The following is a 24,727-nucleotide window of genomic DNA, read 5'->3' as shown; positions in this document are numbered from 1 at the left end:
ATTTTCAAAATTGATTTTAAACATATTTGTAAAATTAAAAATAATCTAATAGTATTCTTAATGATAAATGAAGTCATAGCTGTGATACATATATGGTGCAATTAAGGGTGAAGACAAGGAAAAGTTGTGAACACACGTCTTGCTGTCGATGGACAACATTGGACTTGACAATGAACATCCAGAAGTCATTAGCTGTTTCAACCATTTTTTACTCAATTCGAACCTAAGATCCGACGGTGGTAGCAAAGCACAGCTCGGTACATCCGGTAGCCGGAAAACACTCATTAAGAACTTGTAATATAGGAGCCAAGTGAGGTCATGTGAGTCAGAAATATCAAACAAAGACCATACACTTGCAGATATGAACAGGAAAGATATTAGATGGTGTATTTACTTGCATTCCCAGGTTGATAAAGGCGGTAAAACATCTGTACAAAAGGGGAAGTTGCAAATGCAAGGCCGATGTAGCCATGCTCAAAAGTCGAATTCGAGTGTACAAACGTGTATAAAACGGATACCATACACTACTACTACCACCACCACGTCCAAAATTGGATTATACCATTTGTGCCCTCCATATATCTGATTCTGATTTCTGAAAAAGCTTGCTGCACTCCGGATACCATACACTACTACCGTCACTTTCAACTCCAACCGGAATGTTGAATGTCGCTACAGCACTCCGGATGCCTCCACCAAAAGCTGAAAGAATAAAAAGGGTGCATGTTCTTATTGAATAGCATGGTATATTCAACCTGATCAATGTTCAGCTTCTTATTCGAAACAAGATCCATTACTTATATGCAATAATACACTAATATAATAATACCCAGAAGCATTACAGCCAAGCTTAACAATTCTCTGCACCATCTGTTGAAGGACATTTCACTTTTGCATCTAAGCCTTCACCAGAAACCAGATTGTTGTCACCCTTTGAATTCAATGACCCCGGCTTCATCTTCTGAACCTCCTCCCTAGTGTAGATACCTATCTTGCGAACCATGGTACAGAACTCCCTAGTCACAAGCAGGAATTTAGTATCAAACATAAGAAACAAGTGAAACGTATTAGAATTAAGTTAACAATACTTACTGCCAGGGATCATCTCCAACAAGCATCATATCACCCTCATCATCGGTGTATACAACAAGCCAATTCTTTTTAGGGGCCAATAATTCACCTCCAAGTTCAAATAATTGATCCAATTCAGCCATCAATTCACCATAGTTGCTGAACTTTGTAAGGTCCACAGACCTACCAAGAGCAGTCCCTTGCATTAGAACCTGAAAAAAACAAACACATTCAGCAACATAATCATTGAAATAGACAAGAGAAGAGCAGGTGTACATCTTCAAGGAGAGAGAAATGAAACCTTAGTGCAACTCCGAGCTGAGGTGCTAGGAGATTTGCTTTGAACCTCCCTTGTATGAGGTTGACTCAGATGAAATGCTTTCTTCGATTCACCAAAAGTAGATGGATTTTCTGCCAACTGGGAGATCTTTGACTGTTCAGACTTCGATCAGATGCAAACATCTGAACATGGTTTGGTGCAGTTTCCACTTGATCTGCTGCCTTACTCAACGTATTGATGTGAGAGACTAGGGGCTCAGATGCAACAGAATTACTAATGAGAGGAATACCAAAGAGCTTGCAACTTCCTTCTCTAGATTTTCCGTTCTCATGATCTTGAACGGATGAAGCTTTGGGTATCAAATCCCTTGATTGGACAGGATTCTCGTAATTAGATGTTGGGGGAGGCATTAACCAGTTTCCATGTGGGTGCTCGATCCTATGACCTTGGAGTATAGGATACTCACCAAAACCACCAAATCTGCCATTTCCTCGAGCTTGATAAGACACATCTGAACATTGCACAGGAAGCTTTGTAGTAGTGTCAACCAACTTGAGTGAGAGACCAGAGGACATTTGGGACCAAGAGCCAAGCTTCCCTTCTTGATCTAGTAATTGTTTTCTCATAGGATTACCGCCTAATAAAGTTTGATCAACCAAAGATGTACAATACCCAAGGGGGGAATCAACATTTGTCCTAAAACCTGAGAGCAGATCTGTGTACGCTGGTTCATGCCTCCCAGGTGACATCCAATTCTCGGACCCAAATCTTCTTGAAGCGAAAACCACATCATTCTTCTCATCATCTACTGAAGGTCGCCACATCACAGACTTTTCGGCAGTGTCAGACTCGTTATTCTCAGCAAAGTTGCCTCTCAAGGTCGAGAATCTTGACCTTGCAAGACCCTAGAAAATCCACTATTTGGTGAAGGGTCTACAGTAGCTTTGGATGAACCTAGAAAATTAACTTATTTTAATAGACCTTTCCAGAAGAGCTGTTAGGTGAAACATAATAAACTCCATTGCATGACAGAACCTACCTTCCCTTGTAAGCACAGAAGAATCAGGGGATGAAGGGACTGCATTAGATCGAGGCCTTTTTGGCCCGGGCATTGGAAGGGTATTCAGCGCAGGAGGAGCCAAAGTAGGTTCAATTTTCCAAGGTGAAACTCTCTCTGGGCGAGGTATGGTAGAAGTCTCGTCCCATCGAACCTATAAGGGACATTAGAACATCATGTCAACATAAACATAACTTGAGATATTCTACAATTTGTTTTAGTATTGTAAAATCAAATTGTCAAAAGTTGCTCAAGTTAAAATCTACCTTGAGGCATCTCCATTTGGAATCCTTCCACCTCGTTGGATCAGCATCTTCAATTCCAACTATTGTTCCAGTAAACCTGCAACCAAAAAAAACCCAAAAACCACAATCTCAACTTACTTGAAAATCAAATTGAAATTGCTGCCATTAGGCGGTAACAGAGAAAAGAGGATACAAGCCATACCTCTGTTCAGGAGCTTCCTCGCCTTCAAACCTCATTTTGAACCTCATCCCTATGGTATAATTATTCTTCATTGACTCCATGTACTGATCAAATGGAACAATAAACTCAGCTGGACTTGTCCTACAACAGAAATTTGACCAACGTGAATACATGAATTCCTCTACCAATCGGCAATGGTGCAGTTGAATACTCATCACCAACAGGTCTAGTTGGGAAGCTAGGGCATACCATGCTAGGGAAAAAGACGAACCATGTCAAAAAGGTAGGACAATCTATATACCTAGGTTTGTAATACACTGTGAATATAGTACTTGTTGTGTAGGCATGCCAGGCCGTTGCTAGCACACCAAGATGCATGCTATGACTTGATATTACTGATGTAGGAACATTGCCCTGCTGCCTCATTGCACGTCGTACACCAACACGTAATTCTCCATTCTCACCTCTACAAACAACTTTTCCACATATTTATTCTCAAGCTCGAGGGAAAAAAATAAAAGCTAAAATACCAAATTTCATAGTACATGTGAAGAAGCAGACAAACCTTAAAAATATAAATGCATCCCCTGCAACAAGCCTCTTGGAACTAACAAAAACACTCCATCCACTTTGAAGCAAATGCCTTCGTGGTTGACCTGTCATTTCCATCCACATTTAAATCAAACCGCAAGTCAAAATGGCTTACTCGGAACAGAACCAAGTAAAAGAACACGTTGATAAAAACTTGTATAGGTCTGAAAACCTGTTAGATTTAAAACCATTACCCCTGAAGATGTGCCGGAATCGCCACTCATTTCCATGCAAATCCTTCGCAACCAACTCCTGGGTGGGAGGTTGACGTGACATGTCCTGTTAAAACCAAACAGGGTAAATCACGACCTAATTATCACCAATTGAGAAAAGGAACAATAAATATGCTGCCGGTGGACACAAACCAATGGAGGAAGGCATTCATCTGCATGCCGTCTTAGTACCGAAAACCCACCATGGGTGCTTGTATCTGAGGCAGTGAGGGTCTTGCAAAAGGAATGCACGTGGAACCGCGGTGGTTGAGGAATGGGAGATTCCTTCTCCACGGTGCTCTCATCTTGCTGCAGGGAAAAGGACATCAAGAAATTCAACTTCCCATCAACTTGAACAGGAAAAAAGAAGAGGTTATCGAAAACTTACATTAGGTTCAGGAAGTAAAGTCACTTGAGCAAAAACCTCATCAGTATCCGGTTCGGCCTATAGAATTAACAGCAACTATTTATTCCTTTCATTACCAAAACAAAAAAAACCCATAGAAAGTGGAGGAAAAACAAAAGGCCAAATAAATCACAGTAAAAGAAAAAGTACCTTTAACTGAACGTTAATCACACGACAAAGGATCCTCGATGGAAGATTATACACTGGCATTGTTGGTCCGTAACCTGATTAGTAGACGCCTCAACCTGATTCAGCTCAAAATCACGATTTAACCCAATCAAAAAACATCTCTAGAGATAAAAAAAAAAAAGTAGAAAAAAGGAAGGGAAACTAAAACCTGTTCTATGTGGCCTTGAGGAAAGTAAAAAACGCGATCTCCTTCGCGAGGTACGTTGACCATAGGTCCAGCACATGAATGCCATAGCTCCGTATAAAGCGCCGTCTCGGGGTCTATGTTTTCCCGGTCACAAAACAAAGCCAAAATATAAACAAAAAAAGGCGGTAAGGAGAAGTAAAAGAAAGGAAGATAGATGAATTATGCAGACCTCTAACGGGAGCTGGACGAGTTGAATGACAATTTTGCCCTTCCATGGCGTTCCTAGCATCATTTGGTTCAGTATAACCAGAACAAAAGCTCTCTCCCCCTCCGTTCACACAATTCCCTTTCATTAATACCTCTGAATTCGCCATTTCTTTCAAACCTTTCTCTTATGTCGGATCTCTCATCTCAAAATTCTCACTCAATTAAGCCATGAAAATCCCTAAAAGCTTCTTCTTCACCTCGGAAAACACTCAACGAAGAAACGAAAACCCTCCATTTGACTTAATTCACCACCGAGTCTCGTTGATTTACAGCGTGAAAATGAAAAATCGGAGCCCTTACGCACCAAAAAAGAGAAAGCTGAAACTCTTCTCTCTGTTTTCTCCTTGTTTTAACTCTGTGTTTGTGGTCTTAACCAAGGATGAGTCAAAACGGAGGAGGAAACTGCAATCATTTCACCCGCGGTCAATTTCTAACCCCGCTGAAATCACCGGCAGTAACCTGTCCTATCCCCCTTTAGCAACTGGCTATAGCCGGTCATGCCTATCATTGTGCCAGGCGGATGGAGAGGAGTTGAGGTTCAAGGGGACCCCAGATGAACACGTTTATAATTTTTTTTATAATAATAAAACATAATTTTAAATAAAATTTCCCATTCTTGAGTTGTTATAATAAGTTAATAATAACTCGGGATAAATTATAGAGAAAATAACCTCAGTGACCAAAAATCTTAGATAATATACGATTTTGACTAATTTTTTTTGGATTTGCGAAAATGACAAACAAAATCGCAATGCGATCTTTAATTCGCATTGCGATCTCCACTATCGCAAATTCACGTTGCATTTCGTATTGCGATAGTTGAAAATCGCGTTGCGATTTTCCATTTCGCGTTGTGATTTTCCATTTCGCGTTGCGATAGTCTGCAGTTGTCGTTGCGATTTTCCAAATTCGTTGCGATAGTCTACAGTTATCGTTGCGATTTTCCAAATTAGTTGAAAAAAAAAGATTTTGTTTCTTAAGAATTTTCTCTAAAAATATAGTATCCGCACGGACGTGTCGAAGACACGTATTACCACGACCACGACCACGACCCGAGACGAGACGGACGGACGGCGGCGACAGTGCGTGAGAGTCCCCCTTGTTCTCTATCACTCAACAAGGAAGTGGGAAAGCCAAGCCTTAAATACCATTCCCAATAGTGTTTCCAATACAATGTGGGATTGAGCATTACCAACACTTGTTTCCAATACAATGTGATTATTCAGGAAACAATTAACAATCATGCACCTTAAAACAACTGAATCAGCAACCAATTGCATTAGTATTATACGATTAAATATGCCATAATTAAAAGTCAATCTACAATCAATCGCGATTATTGTAATTTTAAGCAAAACATTCAAAAATAATATCACTATTTAAGGCTCAATCCCACATAGTATTGGGAACAAGTGTTGGTAATGCTCAAATCCCACATAGTATTGGAAACACTATTGAGAATGATATTTAAGGCTTTGCTTTCCCACTTCCTTGTTGAGTAATAGAGAACAAGGGGGACTCTCGCGCGCCGCCACCGCCGTCCGTCTCGTCTCGTGGTCGTGGTCGTCTCGTCTCGTGGTCGTGGTCGTGGTAATACGTGTCTTCGACACGTCCGCGCGGATACTATCTTTTTAGAGAAAATTCTTAAGAAACAAAATCTTTTTTTTTAACTATCACAACGAATTTGGAAAATCGCAACGACAACTGTAGACTATCGCAACGCAAAATGGAAAATCGCAACACGAATTTCAACTATCGCAACGCGAAATGGAAAATTACAACGCGATTTTCAACTATCGCAACGCGATTTTCAACTATCGCAACGCGAAATGCAACGCGAATTTGCGATAGTGGAGATCGCAATGCGAATTAGAGATCGCATTACGATTTTTGTTGGTCATTTTCGCAAATCCAAAAAAAGTTGGTCAAAATCGTATATTATCTGGGATTTTTTGTCACTGAGGTTATTTTCTCTAAACTATAAGATTGAAAATTTTTATTTAAATTTTGTATTTTATATTAAATTTAAAAAATATAATATTTAATCATTTTCATTTTTATTTAATTAAGATGTAGTCATTAATTATTAATTCATGTTAAACTTTTAATGAATTATTGACTTAGTATAGTGAATATATAAAATAAAAAATGTAAATTACATAAATGATTAATAATACTTGAGTACATTTTCGTTTTTTTATTAAAATTTTAAAAATAACAAATTAATGAAGATTATTTCAGAGAATGATCCCAAAAGATAAGGAACCTCACTCTCATGAAAGAAAACAGTATTAGCAATAAAGAGAAAAAACAAACCATCGGTCAAATTAAGTGGTTACTAAATTTTTCTCTTAATAATATGTAGTGATTATAATATAATATTTGTTCACATATTTTCTTAATTATTGATAATACAGACATACACCCTATAAACGTAGTTATTCGAACTTAAAACTTCAAAAAATAATAAAACTCTCCCTAACCACGAAAAATCATTCAATAATTCATTAATCTTAAATTTTCGTTGATGAAATATTTTTTATTCCACAATGTATGAGATAATAATTTAAAAGAATATATCATTTATATGTATGGTATAAGAGATAGTAAGTGTAGTAGAGATATGTGTGGAGATTGGATTGGGTTGGCATGTAACGGCGTGTGTCTTGACGTTAGTGGGACAGTTGTGGTGTTTTTTTATGGAGAAGTGGCTTTGTCGTGCAATGAACAGGCAAGTTTGCAAATACCATAATGGCGAATGGGAAAAAGGAGGGTATGGGATTGGGATTGGCCGCCCTGCCGGGCACGTTAGCTACCCTTGCTTTCTTTATCACTCTTTTTCCCACTGTGCCTATCACTACCGTGCACCTGGGGATGTTACACTTCTCGTCTCGCGTCTCCTTTCCGTATTGTCTCACTTATATGTTTTGAGTAAACTACTTGAATGACCATCTAACTATAGGATTTGTGTCGATATAACCACCATTTTCAAGATTTTATCAATATGATCACTTAATTATTTAAATGATTTCTATATAATCACCTACCATCAATATTTGACGGAATTATTAACGTTAATAAAATTAATATAGTTATATATTTAATACCCATAACTTATACATATTCTCATTTTGATCTTAATTTTAATTTAATTCAATAAATTTAATTTTTAATCAAATTGTGACATATATCACTATCTGATTGGATTGAAAATATATTAAATTAATTAGATTAAAATTTAAAAAAATTAATCAAATTGTGATATAGTGTGAACGCAATAGGGGTGGCGCCGGCCTCCACGTATGAACACCGACGGGATTTAAAATTTGAGTTTCTGGATTTAAAAATTTTGGCAGCAACGTTGGGGGGCAACCATAGTCAGTCATTTGGTGGTCGTTGTCCTTTGGTCATTTGAAAAAATGACAGGTTGGGGAAGGGAGAGGAGGGAGGGATAATACAGGTTAAAAGAGATTTATTTTTGTTTTTTGTTTATATTTTTAAATTTTTTATTTTTAAAAAATAAAATTCTATAAATATATAATTATAAAATTTAATTACGGTGATAGTCCATACACTTAAAATAATAATGTTTATAACGTTAAGTATTTGAATGATACTAAAATTAATTTAGGTACTTAAATAAGAAAAATAATATAATTTTAATACTTATTTTTATATTAAATAATAATAATAATTTAGGTTAATTACCGCGAGAAATTAAAGGGAAAGTCACGTGTCAGTGGAAACAGCAGCAGAAGTCAGTGGAACCCACGTGTATTGTCCAAAGCACCGAATGGTGGAATCTTTGTCCAAAAATAAACTATAGTACTGTATTTATTTATTTATATATATATATATACTTTGAAAAATTCTATAACGTTCCTCGAGTATGGATAAATATTATTAATAATGAATATTATTAAATTAATTAAAAAATTAAATTATAAATTATTAAACGTATAATTATAAATTAGTTAAAAATTTAAGTGTAATATAGTTAAAATAAGATTATAAAAACTAGGGTAAATTATGGCATTGACCACTTAACTATTTACCTCGTTTACTTTAGGCATCGATCTTTCAATTTTTAAAATATAGAGTTATTAAATAAGATTAGAATCCGATCGACGTTATAACATTTTAAAATATAAGATATGATATAATTCAATTCAATAAAATTAGAATAATGAAAACAATTTACTAATTTAAAATATGTAAAATGATACATTTCAATTGTAACATATTAAATTCACTTTTATTTTAATTTTTAAATTAAATGTGATTTAAAATATAAATAAAACATATTCATTTATTAATCAATTATAATATTTGTTTGTATATATTTTATATTTTCATATTATTCAATTTTTCCTCTTTGAGTCCTTATAAGGTCATTTAGTATCATTAACTATATTATAAATTATATAAATTATGTTTTGTATAATAAATAAATTTAATGGTCCAATTTAGTGGTTAGGGTACTTAATTTTCTGGCGTGCGTCCCATGTTCAAATCCCACCATAAGCGGTTATTGATTTAATTTATTTTCCATTAATTCAATTCATGAGATGTGTCACCATTTGATTGGATGAAAAATTTATTAAATGAGAATATTAAAAAAAATCCAATCACACAGTGACACATTGATTGAGGATTAAATTTATTGAATTAAATGAAAGTTATAACCAAATTAATAGAATGTATAAGTAATGAGGACTAAATGTGTAATTGCACAAATTTTATTAACTGCCACTTCATCTCCTTCGTTAATATTTAATGGCATACGGCTTGATTGACAAAATTTAAATAGTTACGCGACCCGATCAATAAAATTGGAAAATCGATGGTTAAAGTAAAAAATGATAAATAGTCAATAGTATAGTTTATCCTAAAAACTAATGTTTTATAAATATTTTATCTTTTTTAAATTTCTTAATTAATTTATAATTATACGTTTGCTAATTTATAATTTAACGTTTTATAAGTTAATTTAATGATGGTCATCATTAACGGTGCTCATCTGTGCTCGTCGAGCGTGACAGCATCATCATATACTTTACCATTAAATATTGAAATTTGATATTAATATATTTTTAAACCCGTTAGATGATTTTAGTAGTTAAATGAAATGTTTTTTTTCTTAAAGATTTTGCGCTAAGCAGATGTATCTGTATGTATATTGCCAACGACTAAGAGATATTCTAAATGATCTACCTTGTAATTAACACAAATTGTTTAGGAAAAAAATCAATATATTTTTACAAAAAGTTTAAAAAACTTCTTTTTATATAGATTTTTTGTCTAAAAAAATACTTAATCCTAAAACAAAACAACAACGAAAAGGAAGATGAGCAACATAACAACACTATCAAGTCAAGATTGAAATGGCAAAATTTTTAGGATAATATTGTGGGGAAATGACTTCAATAATTTAAAGCTTTCTCAATGGTGCTTGCTCCTCCGTCTTCTACGACTAGTTCATTTGTAAATTCAATGACATCAATAAACAACATCATCATTTACGTACTCAGAGTCGTGTATTGGGAAGACGTCAGATATTTCATACGTTTTTATGAAGACGTCGAGTGATCCATGCGTCTTATTCGATTTATTGTAAAGAATATTATAATTGAGAAAATAAACATCGGTGATTCTTATTTGAAAGAATGTTTTTTCACCTCATTATTTAGGTGATTTTACCATTCAAGTACAATATTTTTCTATTTTTATCACATATGTACCATTTATTAAAATTTTAATATATGTCACCAATAAAATCAACATAATTAAAATAAGAGTTGATTGCACGACCCATCCCTAAACTATAACATTCATTCTTAGTTACTCCTTAGACATTTGAGCATTCAATTTCTTTATCAAATTATGACTCATTTTGAATTGAACCCAAAACTTTTGAACATTCCAATAACATCCCTAGAAGTCATAATTTAGGGACATATAGTGAAATTATCCCTTAAAATAATGCGGATCCTATAAAAATTTGTACAACTTTTTTATAAATAATTTAGGGTGATTACAATTCAGTATCTGTTCATACCTTACTTGATGAGTTTAAAAATAATTATACAAGTCGGTCATTGTTATTGTCAAGATAATTAAGAGTTGCCCTGCCCATGAGTTAACTAAGAAAATAAACGATACTTGGCCCTAATTAACAACATTTTCTCTCATGGGTTTCTCCGAAAAATAAAATAAATCCATCATCCTACACAACATAGGGTTGAAATGGAAGATATCAAAGACAAAATAATTAAAAATGAATAAACACAAGACCTTGTTAAATTTATAATACTAGATATTAGACCCTAATCTAATCAATAACTTTATGATACATTATATCTAGTCCTCAAAATTTGTAGTTTTTCTTAATTTGACCTTTATTATTTATTTGGGTTAAACCTTGCCCTTAACCTTTCGCAAAGACTCGAATTTAATCTCAACCTTTAAAAAAATGAATTGCTAACCTTTTTAATAGAAATATTAGTTAAAATATTAATATTTTAATGGTTTTGACATGGTATCATACAAAGTAATCCATGTGTATTTCAAGTTATTTTCTAAAAATTATTTTATAAGTTTTTTTTTATAAAATATTTTAAAGTAATTTATTGATATATATTATAAGAAAAAGTATATAACGCCAACACAAAATATACATGAATTGTCATGTCAATACTATTGAAAAATTAAAAATTTTGTCAATATTTTAGTTTAAAAAAGTAATTTGTCTTTTTTTTTAATAAAAAAGCCCGGAGCTAAATTTAGCTAAAAAAACAAATGTCCAAATTGATGCAAATATAAAAACATTTGAGGAGTAGATTTATTATTATATTATATACAGATTTCATGATAGTTTTGTAAGAATGAAAAAATAGAATAATTTTCTTTGAAAGAAGACATCTTCGTCCTTTGCCAGATTTTAGTCAAATAGATAACTATTTTGGGAAATATTGTTTGGAAAACAACACTAATAGTAATTTTTTATTTTTCAAAAAATAATTAAAAAATAAGAGCAAGGTTTTCTAGGTATGAGTCAGCCAATACACTCATTTATCAATTTTGCTAGGCTTGAACTGTTTATGCATTTAGTTATACTTACAATGTAATTTTTTTACTAATCGATCAATTTAGATTGAGTATTGCATAGATCTAATATAGGGACGGATCATTTAATCCAATTTACTCATTTCAAAGAATCATAATATAAACCTATATCCTGACTTAAAAGATTTAATATCCCTTATTTATTACAAAGCACGGTTATATGAATTAAAAAAATTATAGAGAAAGTGAAACCCTACCCTACCTATGGTACAACATGACTTAGTTTGTTGATAGATAACAACAAATCTTAAGTCAGTTCTTATTGCTATTTTTTTAAAAAATAGTTGGATTTGATATTTTAATTGTAAAAACTTTAATATAACAATTAGATATAATTTTATCGGTTTAAATTAAGGATGATAATAAAGTACGGTGAGAACCTATCCAACGATCTCAATAATTAAAAAAAATATTCTCTATCAAATCAAATTTCGAGTTTAATGATCCCTCCCTAAACCTAGATTGGGTCGGGTGACAAGTAGAGAACTATAATACTCAGGCCAGGTCAGTCGAAAACCTGACCCATACTTATCCCTAATCACACGTGTAATTATGTAAATTCTCATTTCTCTTAAGAATTGGAGTGTAATTAAAATACCCTGATTTCAGGTTAGACTTTGTGTAGTTAAAATCACACCTAAATCCGATTACTTAAATGACATACGCTAAATGATCTAATTCAACTAGCTATTAGAAGCAGAAATGGAAGATGGACCATGCAAACGCAAGCTTCATGTAAAAAAGAAGGGCAAATGTTTGGCAGAGAATATTGGACCATTATACCTTATTTTTAAAGGAAAAAGAGGTTAGGTTAGGTTAGGCAAAAATATAATTCAAACAAGTGGTCCATTCACTTCTCCAATTACCCTTTAACAACCACCCTATTTCACTTGCAATCATTCTATGCCTATGTGGCATTTTTCTTTGTTTTTTCTAAACAAAAATAGTAATTTACATACTGAGAAATTTACAACTACTGATTGATCTAACGAGATGAGATGTTAAATCCCTTAAACAAAGTATATGCAAAACTAATGAAATTTGAATATCAAAATCTATAGTCCACATAATCAAAACCGAATTCGGATATAAACTAAAATCGATATGGAATGACATCTCAAATTTTCGAGAGAAAATATCCTATCAAAATCCACCATAGACCATAAAACCAACGTCGAAATCTAAATCCGGGGATGCAATATCCGAATCCACGGTAGTCGAATAAAATACCATGAAATTTATGATTTTTTACCATCCATTACCATCTCCTGTCATGTAGAGGTATAAACGATCAAGAAAACCTTAAGTTTGGATTGTAACTCAACCCCAAAGCCTACTTATGAATCCCTTCTTATCTTTCTTCATCCTGTTTTCTATAGACGGGAAATCAATAGCACTATCGGCCAAGTCTAGAACGATAGGATTACGAGGTGCTGACTGGAAGGCTGGCGGGAAGCGTTCTATACGTGGAACTCCTTTCATATTTGACTCGCTAACCGCAGACTCGTAGAGATCGAGTTTCTCGAGCAGGTATTTTTCCACCTGAACCACTCCAAAGCAGCACATCACAACAATGTAGAAAAATCAGGATCAAGAGACGTATCTCTCTCTCTCTCTCTCTCCAGTGCATGTGCAAGGTTGTATCGAAACAAGTAACAATCAATGAAGGAATATATGCAAAGAGAGTATATAAATGATACCTTCTTGTCGGCTCCACTTAATGATATAGTTGATATCTTCTTTGAAAGATTCTCTGGAGCCTTCACCTCCTCAGTAATTCCGGTTGCATGCTCTATGCAACTGTAAGATCTGGATTCATCATATAAAGTCTTCAACTCTTTGATCATCGCCTGTAAATAATACGAAGATGCCGATTAAGGTTTTAACTAAGATTATACTGATTAGATGTCTGAACCCAAGGTTAAGAGACTGCTAAAAAAACATTGCAAGCGTCGAGCAGGTAATTAGCATATGAATTCAGACAGTTAACGCAGAAAATATACCAAAAATAGTGGGGAAGACAAACCCCTATATAAATATTGATACCTGATCGGTTTTACTGTGAGTTTGAAACTTATGTAGGGCATTCTCAGCAAGAGAGCGAGCACGGCAGTATAGTAAGTATGCTTCCGATCTCTTTCCAGCTAAACTATAAGACCTTGCCAAGTAGAAGCATCTGCAAAGAATTCCGGAGGCCCGTTTATCAATTTCATAAGGCATCCTCTTGTTGTAATACACCCAAAATTAATCTAATGAAACAATTAATCACTTCACAAGTAGACTCAATTTCATCGTTCAAAATGCAGGATATTAGAGAATACTTCTGAATGACATCATCCGGAAGTCAAAACGAATATTTTCTTAGTAAAAAAAGTAGGAAGTTATCGTAGAACTGGTTGATGCAGATATTTAAGCATAAAACAGGTAAACCAATAAAAAGAAAGACATCATAGAGATCACAGAAACTAACCTTTCAGCTCGGAAGGCCAAACTTTTAAGTTGACACTCTTCAGCAAATGTCACTTCTTCAGGTTTTCTATCTCTTCCAGAACTAACTAAATCAGATAAATCAGCTGTGTTCTGCCAAATATAGCATCATTAATCAAAGTAATAATTAGTACAAGCTTCTTTTCCAAGAAGGGAACGCATTCCAAAAACAGACACTCCCTCACCTGTAATAAAAGATCATATAAGCGAACCAACTCCTCAGGCTTGGTGACTTTCTCGTTTTTGTCATCACGACGCTTAGTAACTTTGCTCTTTGCAATGCTAACCAACAACAGATTGCGCTCGATTGTACGTTGTCCTAGTACAGCACTAACAGCCTTATCAAGACCATTTAAGTCATCTTTTACACTTTCAGCACTACCTGCACTGGCCTAGAGTGTATGCTAAATCATCATCAGACATTGGAAATGAATAGTTTGAAAATAATTGCAAATTCAAATTCTACTAATGATTAGTCCTGAGAAAAAAATGATTAAGTATAGACAACTTCTATGAAGAGACGGCAAAGCTACAAATTAACACTTCATACCAAGTCACTCCGTATACAGCTCCTAGCATCATGATACGCTGTAAAAACTTTATCAAAAGTTGCTAATCTTTTATCGGCTGAAAGGGAATCGGCTGAAGGTCCATGTAAATCCTTTTCCAGTTCTTGGGCTGCACAATTTGTCACGCAGAGAGTAAATTTAGGCCATGTTTGGACTATAACCAACTTGAAGGGTAACAGGGATAACTAGAGAACATGAATAAAAAGTTTCAAGCACACACAGGTGCATTTTTCACATCTACAATTAATAAAGAAAACATGACCAAGACACTAAATTCAATTGAAGGTAGTAATTTGATATTGCCAAATTTTGCTGCATTTTAAATATAGGGGAGAAAGAAGAGTGAAAACAGAAAGGACTGCAGCACAGAAGTTGAAATGATAGCTTCAACCGCAAAGTACTCAAGTAGCTAAAATAATAGATGCTAGGGCGAGTCATCAATGTAACATGCTAAAATATTGAAACATAAACTGAAAACTGTTGACATATTAAGAGTGAATACTGACTCTAAGTGCCAATAAAATGGAAGGTTAATATGTTAACTGTGTCAAGAAAATTGACAATTAAAACCACAAGATCATCCAATGAAACTGAAAAGAAAAAAGACCCAACTCTAAGCATCATGTCTATGATACATAACCCTTCAAAAGAAAAGGAGACACCAAGTGTTCTTTAGTTGTCAGCAGCATATTCTTTTGAGAGTCAATATCTAATTTCAGAGAAGTCAATAATATATTCCCATATCTGCTTTTAAATTGTTTTGCAGTCTTGATTCTTCGCATGCCTACCTACACAGAAAAAGCTAACAACAAACCTTTCAGAATAGCAACCCGAGTTTTTGCATTAGTAATTGGGAATCTATTGCCCAGCCAATGGAACTCTGTCAGAGATGCAGCCTGTTGTGATCTTGCCTCCGCCATAACAGCCTGCAAATCAGGATAGTATAAGACATCAATGTTACTGACAAAGGCATCAACAGAATATAGAGAAAGAAAGCTTTAATCTTCATCCCTCTCCCTTCCCTGCACAGTAATCGGATGAGCTCTAAGGAGGTGCATAACCAATTCCAATGGCTATAAAACAATTGAGCATTCATCTAAGAAAAGAAATCATCTTATACACAAACTTCAAGGAGTGCATAAATAATTTGTTGAACAAAGCAGCCGAAGGTTTTCTATCATAGATGAAAATGTTTGCAGACAAAGGACTAGCTTCCAGGTTGAAAAGGATAGTTCAAATATCTTATCTCTGAATAAATCATTAGTTTGTTCCAATTGGACTAATATTAAAAGAAGTGATGCGTTAAAATTCAGAAAGAAACCATCTATTCTCTCAACACCTTTGGTAAGGTGGTAAACAATTACAAGTTCTTACTGAACTGAAAGCTGATTTTCAGAAGATTCGACATATTTTACTTTTACAATAGACACATTTCTTATAACCAATCACCAGGTAGGAAATCAGTAGAAAAATAAGTACCAAGTCACTCAAAAATAATAAAGGATGATAAAAGAAAATACCAATGCCTACAGAAATGAACTGACCTCTAGCTTTGATTTGAAAAGGTCCAGTGCAGGACCTTCCGTTTCACCAATCTGTAAAAATTCAGAAGTTTGCAAATTTGACCCTCCAATTTTGTGAAGGCAGTAACGAATACTAGGTTCGAGCTCTTCAACACGTTCACGACATAAGACTTGATTCTCTACATCCCCGTATTTCCCAAGTTCTTCATAAACGGCCCTGCAATATAATCAAAGATGTTATCATTCTGGGCTATGGCCTATGAACGGCAAAAAAAACTATTGGAAAAGCATCATGAAGGATATTGATTTTATTTTTATTTATTGCATTTGACATAGGAGCATGAGATCAAGCAAAAATATTAGCTATCTACTTTAACATGATACTGCATTATTTCTATGTATGGACACTATTGGAGACAAGCACAAACCTGGCACTTTTGAAATTCCGCAATGCAGTGTCCCAATTCCGGTCTTGTTCAAACAACAAATTCCCTTTCATATAGGAGGCATAGGCCTAGGGAAAAAATATGAAGAAAAGCAGTCGTGCTTCATAAAGAAAACAATATAAAACATCCACAAACACTGAACTAATTTAATCTTTCATCGCAACACTGTACTGCCGTTGTGAGGCATATGCAATAATTTACGTACTAAAAAGCATTTACACCTTTACACAACTCAAGAGACACATCATTTAACCAAAAATAGCGAAATAAATAAATTAAAAGCAATATATTAAAAAGAAATAACATAAGCACACAACTAATTTACGCCTTATTTTTTCTTCCTGAAGGCCAAAGAAAAAGGCTGTAGGCGTTCAAATAACAATCAAATTGCAAACAAACCTCAGCCTCTAAAGATGTTCTTGAATCTCCCTTGACAGAACACAAATGTGAAAACAGATCAGCCCATTTTACTGCCTTGCGTAATCTACCAATCAAATAGATACGCTGGCGTGCATTTGGACCATCTGGAAGCTGTCTTTTCTCCATGGCATGGCTCCAAGCTCTTTCTGCCGTATACAGAACCACATGAAGAAACCTATTTTAAATCAAATCAAAGTAACACTGTCAACTTGGAAAAGCTACAGTAACTTGAATACATATTTCACAGACCAACAAATCATCTCCAACTCGAAAAGCTTCTAAAGTAAATAATTTCTTTTTAAAAAAAGAGTCAATTACAAGGAACTCTAAAACATATTGTAACTAATTACTTCACAGAAAATATGACACCAATAATTACCTCTAAACATGCACATGTGTACTCAAATACAAAGAAACAAGCATTTCTAAATGCGAGAAAGAGTGAAAATTATAAAAAGAAAAGTAACTTTCGAATTGTAAAAATATTCAGATTACTGCAAAATCAACAAAGCAGAGTAGCAGACCTCACTTCAGTGACCGTGGACTCAGTAATGGTTTTTTTGGTGTATTTACCGCGGCCATGCGTGAACTTCAATGATTTATATAACCTCCTCAAACGAGCAGTGCAATACCTCCTGCAGCCCCAACATTATTCATTTAAATATTAACAATATCCAAATTTAAAACATTTTAAAGAGAAATATTTCAATAATTTTATATTTTTTTTCAAAGTGAAGTTACCTGTAGCGAGTATAGTCTCCATGTCGTAATCCATGCTGCATCTGAGAAGACTTCAGAAGCTGCAAAACTGAACACGGAAGCCAAAAAAACAAACATGGAAAATAAACCATATAGAACCTACAATCTCGCCATCAAACTATTATCCTTGATGCAATTGTTAAATTGATAAACAAACATAAAAAGCTGACCATTGATTGAGAACTTGGGGATGATCTGGTCGGGGATGTTTGAATTTGGATCATCAATTTCCATCGCCGTAACCTTCGCCATAACACCTTCAATAACAAACAAAAAAAAACACCAATAACTATGCATGCAACAACGAAAATACACGTCTCTGGCGGATCTGTGACCGAGAAATTCAACGATAATAGGAAGGCATTTTACCGTCGACCAAACCTAGTGTAGAGATCTAAAAAAATTTACTGTACCGGCGGCGTACCTTGGGATTGAATGATATATTAGTAATCTATTGGTAATGAATAGGGATGGCTTCTTGCTGGGCCTCTTTGCAGATAGACAGTTCTTTTAGGGATCGGATCGGATCGGTCGGGCCGGGCATTAATGTTGGGGTTGGACCTGATTCAAACCATTTACAATCACCGTCGAATTTGTAACATTACTAAAAAAAATTAAAATTAAGTAATTATTAATTATACCATATAAGAATATTTAAAAATTCAAATAATTATTAAAAATATTATTATAATATAATTGATTATTTTATTATAATATTAAAAATATAATATTATATTATTAGAAATATTAATAAATATATTTTAAATATTTTAATAATTAATATTTTGATTAAAATGATATTAAAATATTTTATTAATATTAAATTCATAAAATAAAATTATTTTGAGTATTTATTATTTGAAATGAAAAGTTCGGAAAATGATTTACGGAAAATCACACCTTAAGTCATTTTCCAGAAAACACAAATGAAATTCTGTTGATCAAGAAAATGTTTTACGTTTACCAACCAGTTTTCCTCCAACCAAACACTGAAAAAGGAGGAAAACATTTTTCGAAAAACATTTTACGTGAAACAAACGGACTTTTATCGTCAAATGATTAAAAGTTTTTAAAACATATAAAATAGAGAAAATAACTTCAGTGACCAAAAATCCCAGATAATATACGATTTTGACCAACTTTTTTTGGATTTGCGAAAATGACCAACAAAATCGCAATGCGATCTCTAATTCGCATTGCGATCTCCATTATCGCAAATTCGCGTTGCAATTTTCCATTTCGCGTTGTGATAGTTAAAAAAAAGATTTTGTTTCTTAAGAATTTTCTCTAAAAATATAGTATCCGCGCGAACGTGTCGAAGACACGTATTACCATTACCACAACCACGACCACGACCCGACACGACCCGACACGACCCGACCCGACCCGACCCGAGACAGACGGACGACGGCAGCGACGCGCGAGAGTCCCCCTTGTTCTCTATCACTTAACTAGGAAGAGGGAAAGCCAAGCCTTAAATATCATTCCCAATAGTGTTTCCAATACTATGTTGGATTTGAGCATTACCAACACTTGTTCCCAATACTATGTGGGATTGAGCCTTAAATAGTGATATTATTTTTGAATGTTTTGCTTAAAATTGCAATAATCGCGATTGATTGTAGATTGACTTTTAATTATGACATATTTAATCGTATGATACTAATGCAATTGGTTGCTGATTCAGTTGTTTTAAGGTGCATGATTGTTAATTGTTTCCTGAATAATCACATTGTATTGGAAACAAGTGTTGGTAATGCTCAATCCCACATAGTATTGGGAACACTATTGAGAATGGTATTTAAGGCTTGGCTTTCCCACTTCCTTGTTGAGTGATAGAGAACAAGGGGGACTCTCGCGCGCCGCCGCCGCCGCCCGTCTCGTCTCGGGTCGTGGTCGTGGTCGTGGTCGTGGTAATACGTGTCTTCGACACTTGCGCGCGGATACTATCTTTTTAGAGAAAATTCTTAAGAAACAAAATCTTTTTTTTTAACTATCACAACGAATTTTCGCAACGAATTTAGAAAATCGCAACGCGAATTTGCGATAGTGGAGATCGCAATGCGAATTAGATATCGCATTGCGATTTTGTTGGTCATTTTCGTAAATTCAAAAAAAGTTGATCAAAATCACATATTATCTGTGATTTTTTATCATTGAGGTTATTTTCTCTATAAAATATAGTGAATACCAAAGATTAATACAAAATAAACATTTGAAAAAACAATAATTTTGATAAAACTTATATTTCATATATTGGTTGATTTATAAAACTTTTACACTTGTATTTTAAAATATTTATGATGTATTCGAGACATATTATTTGATATAATGAGTATTAAGCGAATCTTAAAATACATGTGGATGGTAGAACGAGAATAATTTTGATCTTGTGAGTCGTACTATTGAGAAGATTTTGAGTTTATACCCACAGTAAGATGCAAAGCATTAATAGAAGTAAAATGTTTTGGTGAGGTGGACGTGGGGAAACATCTCGAACCTACACGCATATATTTATTACGTAGATATTTAAAATATTTTTTAATAAATGTCGCATGTTAATTTTTAGGAATATATATGAAAATGGTAGTATACTGTATAAATATAAGCGGATAAAAAGATGTTTTAGGTACTTATATGAAAAATGCCACAATTTTAGTTATTTATTTTAACCATAAATAAAAAAAATACAATGAGATGAGCAAGAGTCATGTTAAGTCCGACTATCTAAACTTGACTTATGTATTAATAATCATATCATTTGATTATTTAAATATTCTAATTAGATTATTATTAGTTAATATTTAACAGATAAAGTGACATGTCAATTAATAAAATTGACATAATTATATGTTTGGTCTTCAATACTTACGTATTATAGAGCAAAGTGTTTTTTAACTTAACCTCTTAAGTTTAAGTGTCTAGCTTTTGTTGTGAAAAATAACTTTTGAATAAAATAATATTTTTATATTTAAATACTATATTTTCAATTTACAATATAATATTTAAAATATATATTTTATACTTTTAAAATAATTTTTAATAACAATTTTAAATAATTAAATTTTAAATTAGACTTTTAAATTTGTTTAAAAGTATTTTTTTACACTACCTTTATAATTGTTTTTTAAAAATAATATCAATTTAATCTTAATTTAATTAAAAAATTAATTTTTCAATTAAGATGTACCATATATTGATAAATTATTATAACACATTTCAATAATGACTTAAGTGTCGTTTGTTTTTACAGAGATAAAAGGTCTGCAGTCTGCGGACCACATTTGTAGGCATCTGCAGTAGAAGAGGTTAACCAAAAGTCTGCAGTCTGCAAGAAGAAGACTGTTTATTTTTTAACGTCTGCAGACTGCTAAAATAAATTGAAATATAAATAAACTGATTTTTTAAACTTAAAAGAGTTTTGCAATATTGAGATTTAAATAATTTTAGTTTTACAATACTGAAATTTAAATAATTCATACAACTACAATAATATTTTTTTTAGAAAAACAAACACCACCTTATTAATTCTATTATAAGTCTCACATAATCACATGTATTATTATGATATTTTTAAATTATATGATTTTTTAAATATGCAATTATGTAATACTTTTAATTTTTTTTAAATATATATATTCATAATTTATTTTTATAATTATATGATATTTTTAGAAAATATTTTTTAATTTATCAAATTATTTTTTATTATTTTTTATTTAATTGTGATTATATTTTAAAATTTTAAAATTTTAAAAATATAATTTATAATTTTTTATATTTTAAAATCTTAATTATCAAACAATGAAATCATTTTTTATTAAACAATGTGGTTTAAATACTTACATTTTGTATAAAAAATTTAAATATAATTTAAAAATAACAAATCCAAAAAATTATTATATTTAAACTTAAATCAAAATAATTAAAATAAATATAAAATTTTAATAATATATAAAATAATTTATATAATATAAAATTAATATATATAATATAATATTAAAAATTAATATTTAATTTATTTAAAAAATTAATATTAAAATTAATATATATATAATATAATATTAAAAAATTAATATTTAATTTATTTAAAAATTAATATTAATATGAAAATCAAATATAATATAAAATTAAATATAAAACTTCTTTGAAGAGGTTAGAAGACGTCTGCAGACATAAGATCAAATTTGCGCACGATGATGTTAGAAGAACTTTTATCTTCTAAAAAATAAACGGACTGTGAAATCCAATGTCTATGTGACACAAATATAAAATTTTTACATACCTTACACAATAAAAATTAACACTACTTTACACAGTAAAAACAAACACTACCTCAATGTCGTGTGTCCAAATCATATACTCCAAAAAAGCAGGACCAAAGACCCTAAACAAAAATGGACCCTACAGAAATCGAGGGAAAGGAAATATGGGGTTCAACGCTATCCTATCTGATATCCATGAGATAGAAAATATATAATTAATTAAAAATCAGAACTTCAGCAACTACTTCACAGACACGGTAGACACGTAGCCATCCCTCCGCCAGCGGCCGGCGAAGGAAATAATCGGAATTGGAGAAGAAGATTGAGTAATTCAGCCAGAGAGAATGGCGTACTCGGCGTCTCTAACTTCTCACTTTCATTTCCATACTAACACTAGATTATTCTCTACATTCCCTCCAAAACTCCCCACCAAACAGAAAGCAACCGTAACAACCGCCGCCATTCCCCCTCTTTCCACCGCTGCCTCCGTCACCGACCTCTCCGTTTTTTGATAGTACCACCGTGGCTCTCATAGGTGGAGGCTCAGTAGCCGCCTTGGCAGCAGTTCTCTCACTAACTGACCCCGAACGTCGACGTCGTCTCCAGGCGGAAGAAGTCGGCGGAGGAGACAAAGAAGTCGTTAGGAACTACTTCAACAATTCCGGTTTCCAGAGGTGGAAGAAGATTTATGGAGAGACCGACGATGTGAATAAAGTCCAGCTTGATATTAGGCTAGGGCACTCCAAGACCGTTGAAAATGTGATGAAAATGTTGACCGATGACGGCTCGTTGAAAGGAGTGACCGTTTGCGATGCGGGATGCGGGACCGGCTGTCTCGCTATCCCCTTAGCGAAAGAAGGGGCCGTTGTTTCTGCCAGCGATATTTCCGCCGCCATGGTGGCTGAGGCGAAGCAGCTGGTTTGTTAGATTTTCCTCTTTACCTAACTATTATAACCGTTTTTTTGAAAGAAAAAATGGTGGAAAGTTTTTGCCTATTTACGATTCTCACCTTAGCATTGCTCTGATAATTGAATTTTAAGTTATGACTTATGAATGCTTAGCGGATGATCCAATTAAGTGTTTATATCAACAAATAAATGAAAACTTCTACATTGTCTAGATTCAATTGTAGAGAACTGCATTTTGTTGATTGGGAATTGCAAGCCTGAATTGTGTGATAATGTGATGCAGGCGAAAGAGCAGTTAGCAGTTGGAAATGGCGATATTGTCCCGGTTATGCCGAATTTCGAAGTGAAGGATTTGGAGAGTTTAGAAGGAAAATATGATACCGTGGTGTGTTTAGATGTTTTAATACATTATCCGCAGAGTAAAGCCGATGGGATGATTGCACACCTTGCTTCACTAGCTGAAAACAGACTAATTTTAAGTTTTGCCCCTAAGACATTTTATTATGATCTGTTAAAGAGGATTGGGGAGTTGTTTCCAGGGCCGTCTAAGGCGACAAGGGCATATCTTCATGCCGAGGCGGATGTGGAAAGGGCATTAAATAAGGTTGGGTGGAAAATAAGGAAGAGCGGGCTAATCACTACACAGTTCTACTTTGCAAGACTTGTCGAGGCTGTCCCTGCTTAGTCGGACTGGTAGGAGAGGTTAGTTTTTATTTTTGCCGTGGGTTACTTAATCTGAATAGAAATGCCTGGAGGTTTCAAAGCCTTGATTTTTCCTGTATACTCGTTACTATTTATGTCTGCTTATGTGCTTAATTGTATATTAGACTTCTTTGTATCTAAATTCCGATGCTTGTTAACAAACTTTTGCTCGGATTTAATGACTAAGCATGATTCATTTGATGATATCTATGTATATCGTGTCTGAATGTTGCAATATAGATCAGAATTTCAATCAGGTTTTAAATTATTGATCATGGTTCATTTGACAATATAATGCATTAAGTCGGAATGCTTTGGTAAAATGTTCTCCTTCTTTTTGCTCATTTCCTTAAGCTTGATGCATAGTTTTGTCAGTACAAGATGGTGCGTTACTGCAAATTTCCCTTTCATTTTGTTGACTTGACTGCAAGAATATGTGTGAGAATATCTTAACAGGTTTCAAGGATATCTGGCCATCCTTTCTGTTGGAAACTTTTCGACTTCCTTCTAGGTCTCTTTAAATTATGATAGCTCGAGAAGAATTCGATAACCATAAAGGTTAACAAGATTCATATAGTGATTTTTTATCAGTTTAGTCCCTAATATTTCTCTAATTACTGTTTTCCATTTATTGCCTATGCAACAACATCAGATAGCATTTTATGTACTTTTTTTTCATTCTAGTTAGAATATCAATAAGTAGCATTCTGGACCTGTCTCTGGTGAACATAGGTCAGTATGACCGAACCGTGAACCTTATTGCGATCTCTTGTTCTTGCCTTCTCTATTACTCTCTTTGCTTCACTGTGTTGTGGGAGGCTAAATCTATTATATTGGTTTTCACTTACTAGATTATAGGCAATTCTTAGAGCATCTGTGAGCTGATTGGGGCAACCA

At 33.5% G+C, this 24,727-nt stretch overlaps 2 protein-coding genes and 1 pseudogene across 2 annotated transcripts; 1 reads left to right on the top strand and 2 right to left on the bottom strand.

The window, feature by feature from the left end:
- Nucleotides 1–382: 382 nt before the first annotated feature.
- LOC120140157 (auxin response factor 2-like) lies at nucleotides 383–4,733 on the bottom strand. The gene is given in 17 exon segments (XM_039155179.1): nucleotides 383–1,016; nucleotides 1,093–1,283; nucleotides 1,373–1,518; nucleotides 1,521–2,240; nucleotides 2,243–2,305; nucleotides 2,391–2,562; nucleotides 2,675–2,750; nucleotides 2,856–2,975; nucleotides 3,136–3,300; nucleotides 3,400–3,490; nucleotides 3,620–3,704; nucleotides 3,791–3,946; nucleotides 4,026–4,082; nucleotides 4,194–4,255; nucleotides 4,258–4,288; nucleotides 4,381–4,493; nucleotides 4,589–4,733. Coding segments are annotated over 17 exon segments (2,559 nt in total). The 3' UTR covers nucleotides 383–850.
- Nucleotides 4,734–12,889: 8,156 nt separating this feature from the next.
- On the bottom strand, nucleotides 12,890–18,380 carry LOC120140178 (signal recognition particle subunit SRP68-like). Its single transcript, XM_039155196.1, has 14 exons — nucleotides 18,325–18,380; nucleotides 18,126–18,212; nucleotides 17,938–18,004; nucleotides 17,721–17,831; nucleotides 17,176–17,371; nucleotides 16,759–16,844; nucleotides 16,352–16,547; nucleotides 15,622–15,733; nucleotides 14,789–14,916; nucleotides 14,424–14,630; nucleotides 14,222–14,331; nucleotides 13,798–13,927; nucleotides 13,452–13,601; nucleotides 12,890–13,293 (listed from the first exon to the last, which is right to left on the bottom strand). The coding sequence occupies exons 2-14, from the start codon at nucleotides 18,205–18,207 to the stop codon at nucleotides 13,072–13,074; spliced, it is 1,797 nt and encodes a 598-aa protein (XP_039011127.1). The 5' UTR covers nucleotides 18,208–18,212; nucleotides 18,325–18,380; the 3' UTR covers nucleotides 12,890–13,071.
- A 4,090-nt stretch (nucleotides 18,381–22,470) lies between these two features.
- Nucleotides 22,471–24,038, top strand: LOC120140151 (annotated as a pseudogene).
- Nucleotides 24,039–24,727: the final 689 nt, after the last annotated feature.

Source organism: Hibiscus syriacus, unplaced genomic scaffold (genome assembly GCF_006381635.1).
Source record: "Hibiscus syriacus cultivar Baekdansim isolate YM2019G1 unplaced genomic scaffold, ASM638163v2 tig00110782_pilon, whole genome shotgun sequence".
NCBI lineage: Eukaryota > Viridiplantae > Streptophyta > Magnoliopsida > Malvales > Malvaceae > Hibiscus > Hibiscus syriacus.
The sequence above is the reverse complement of the archived record's forward strand: the minus strand, read 5'-3'. Positions and strand labels throughout refer to the sequence as shown.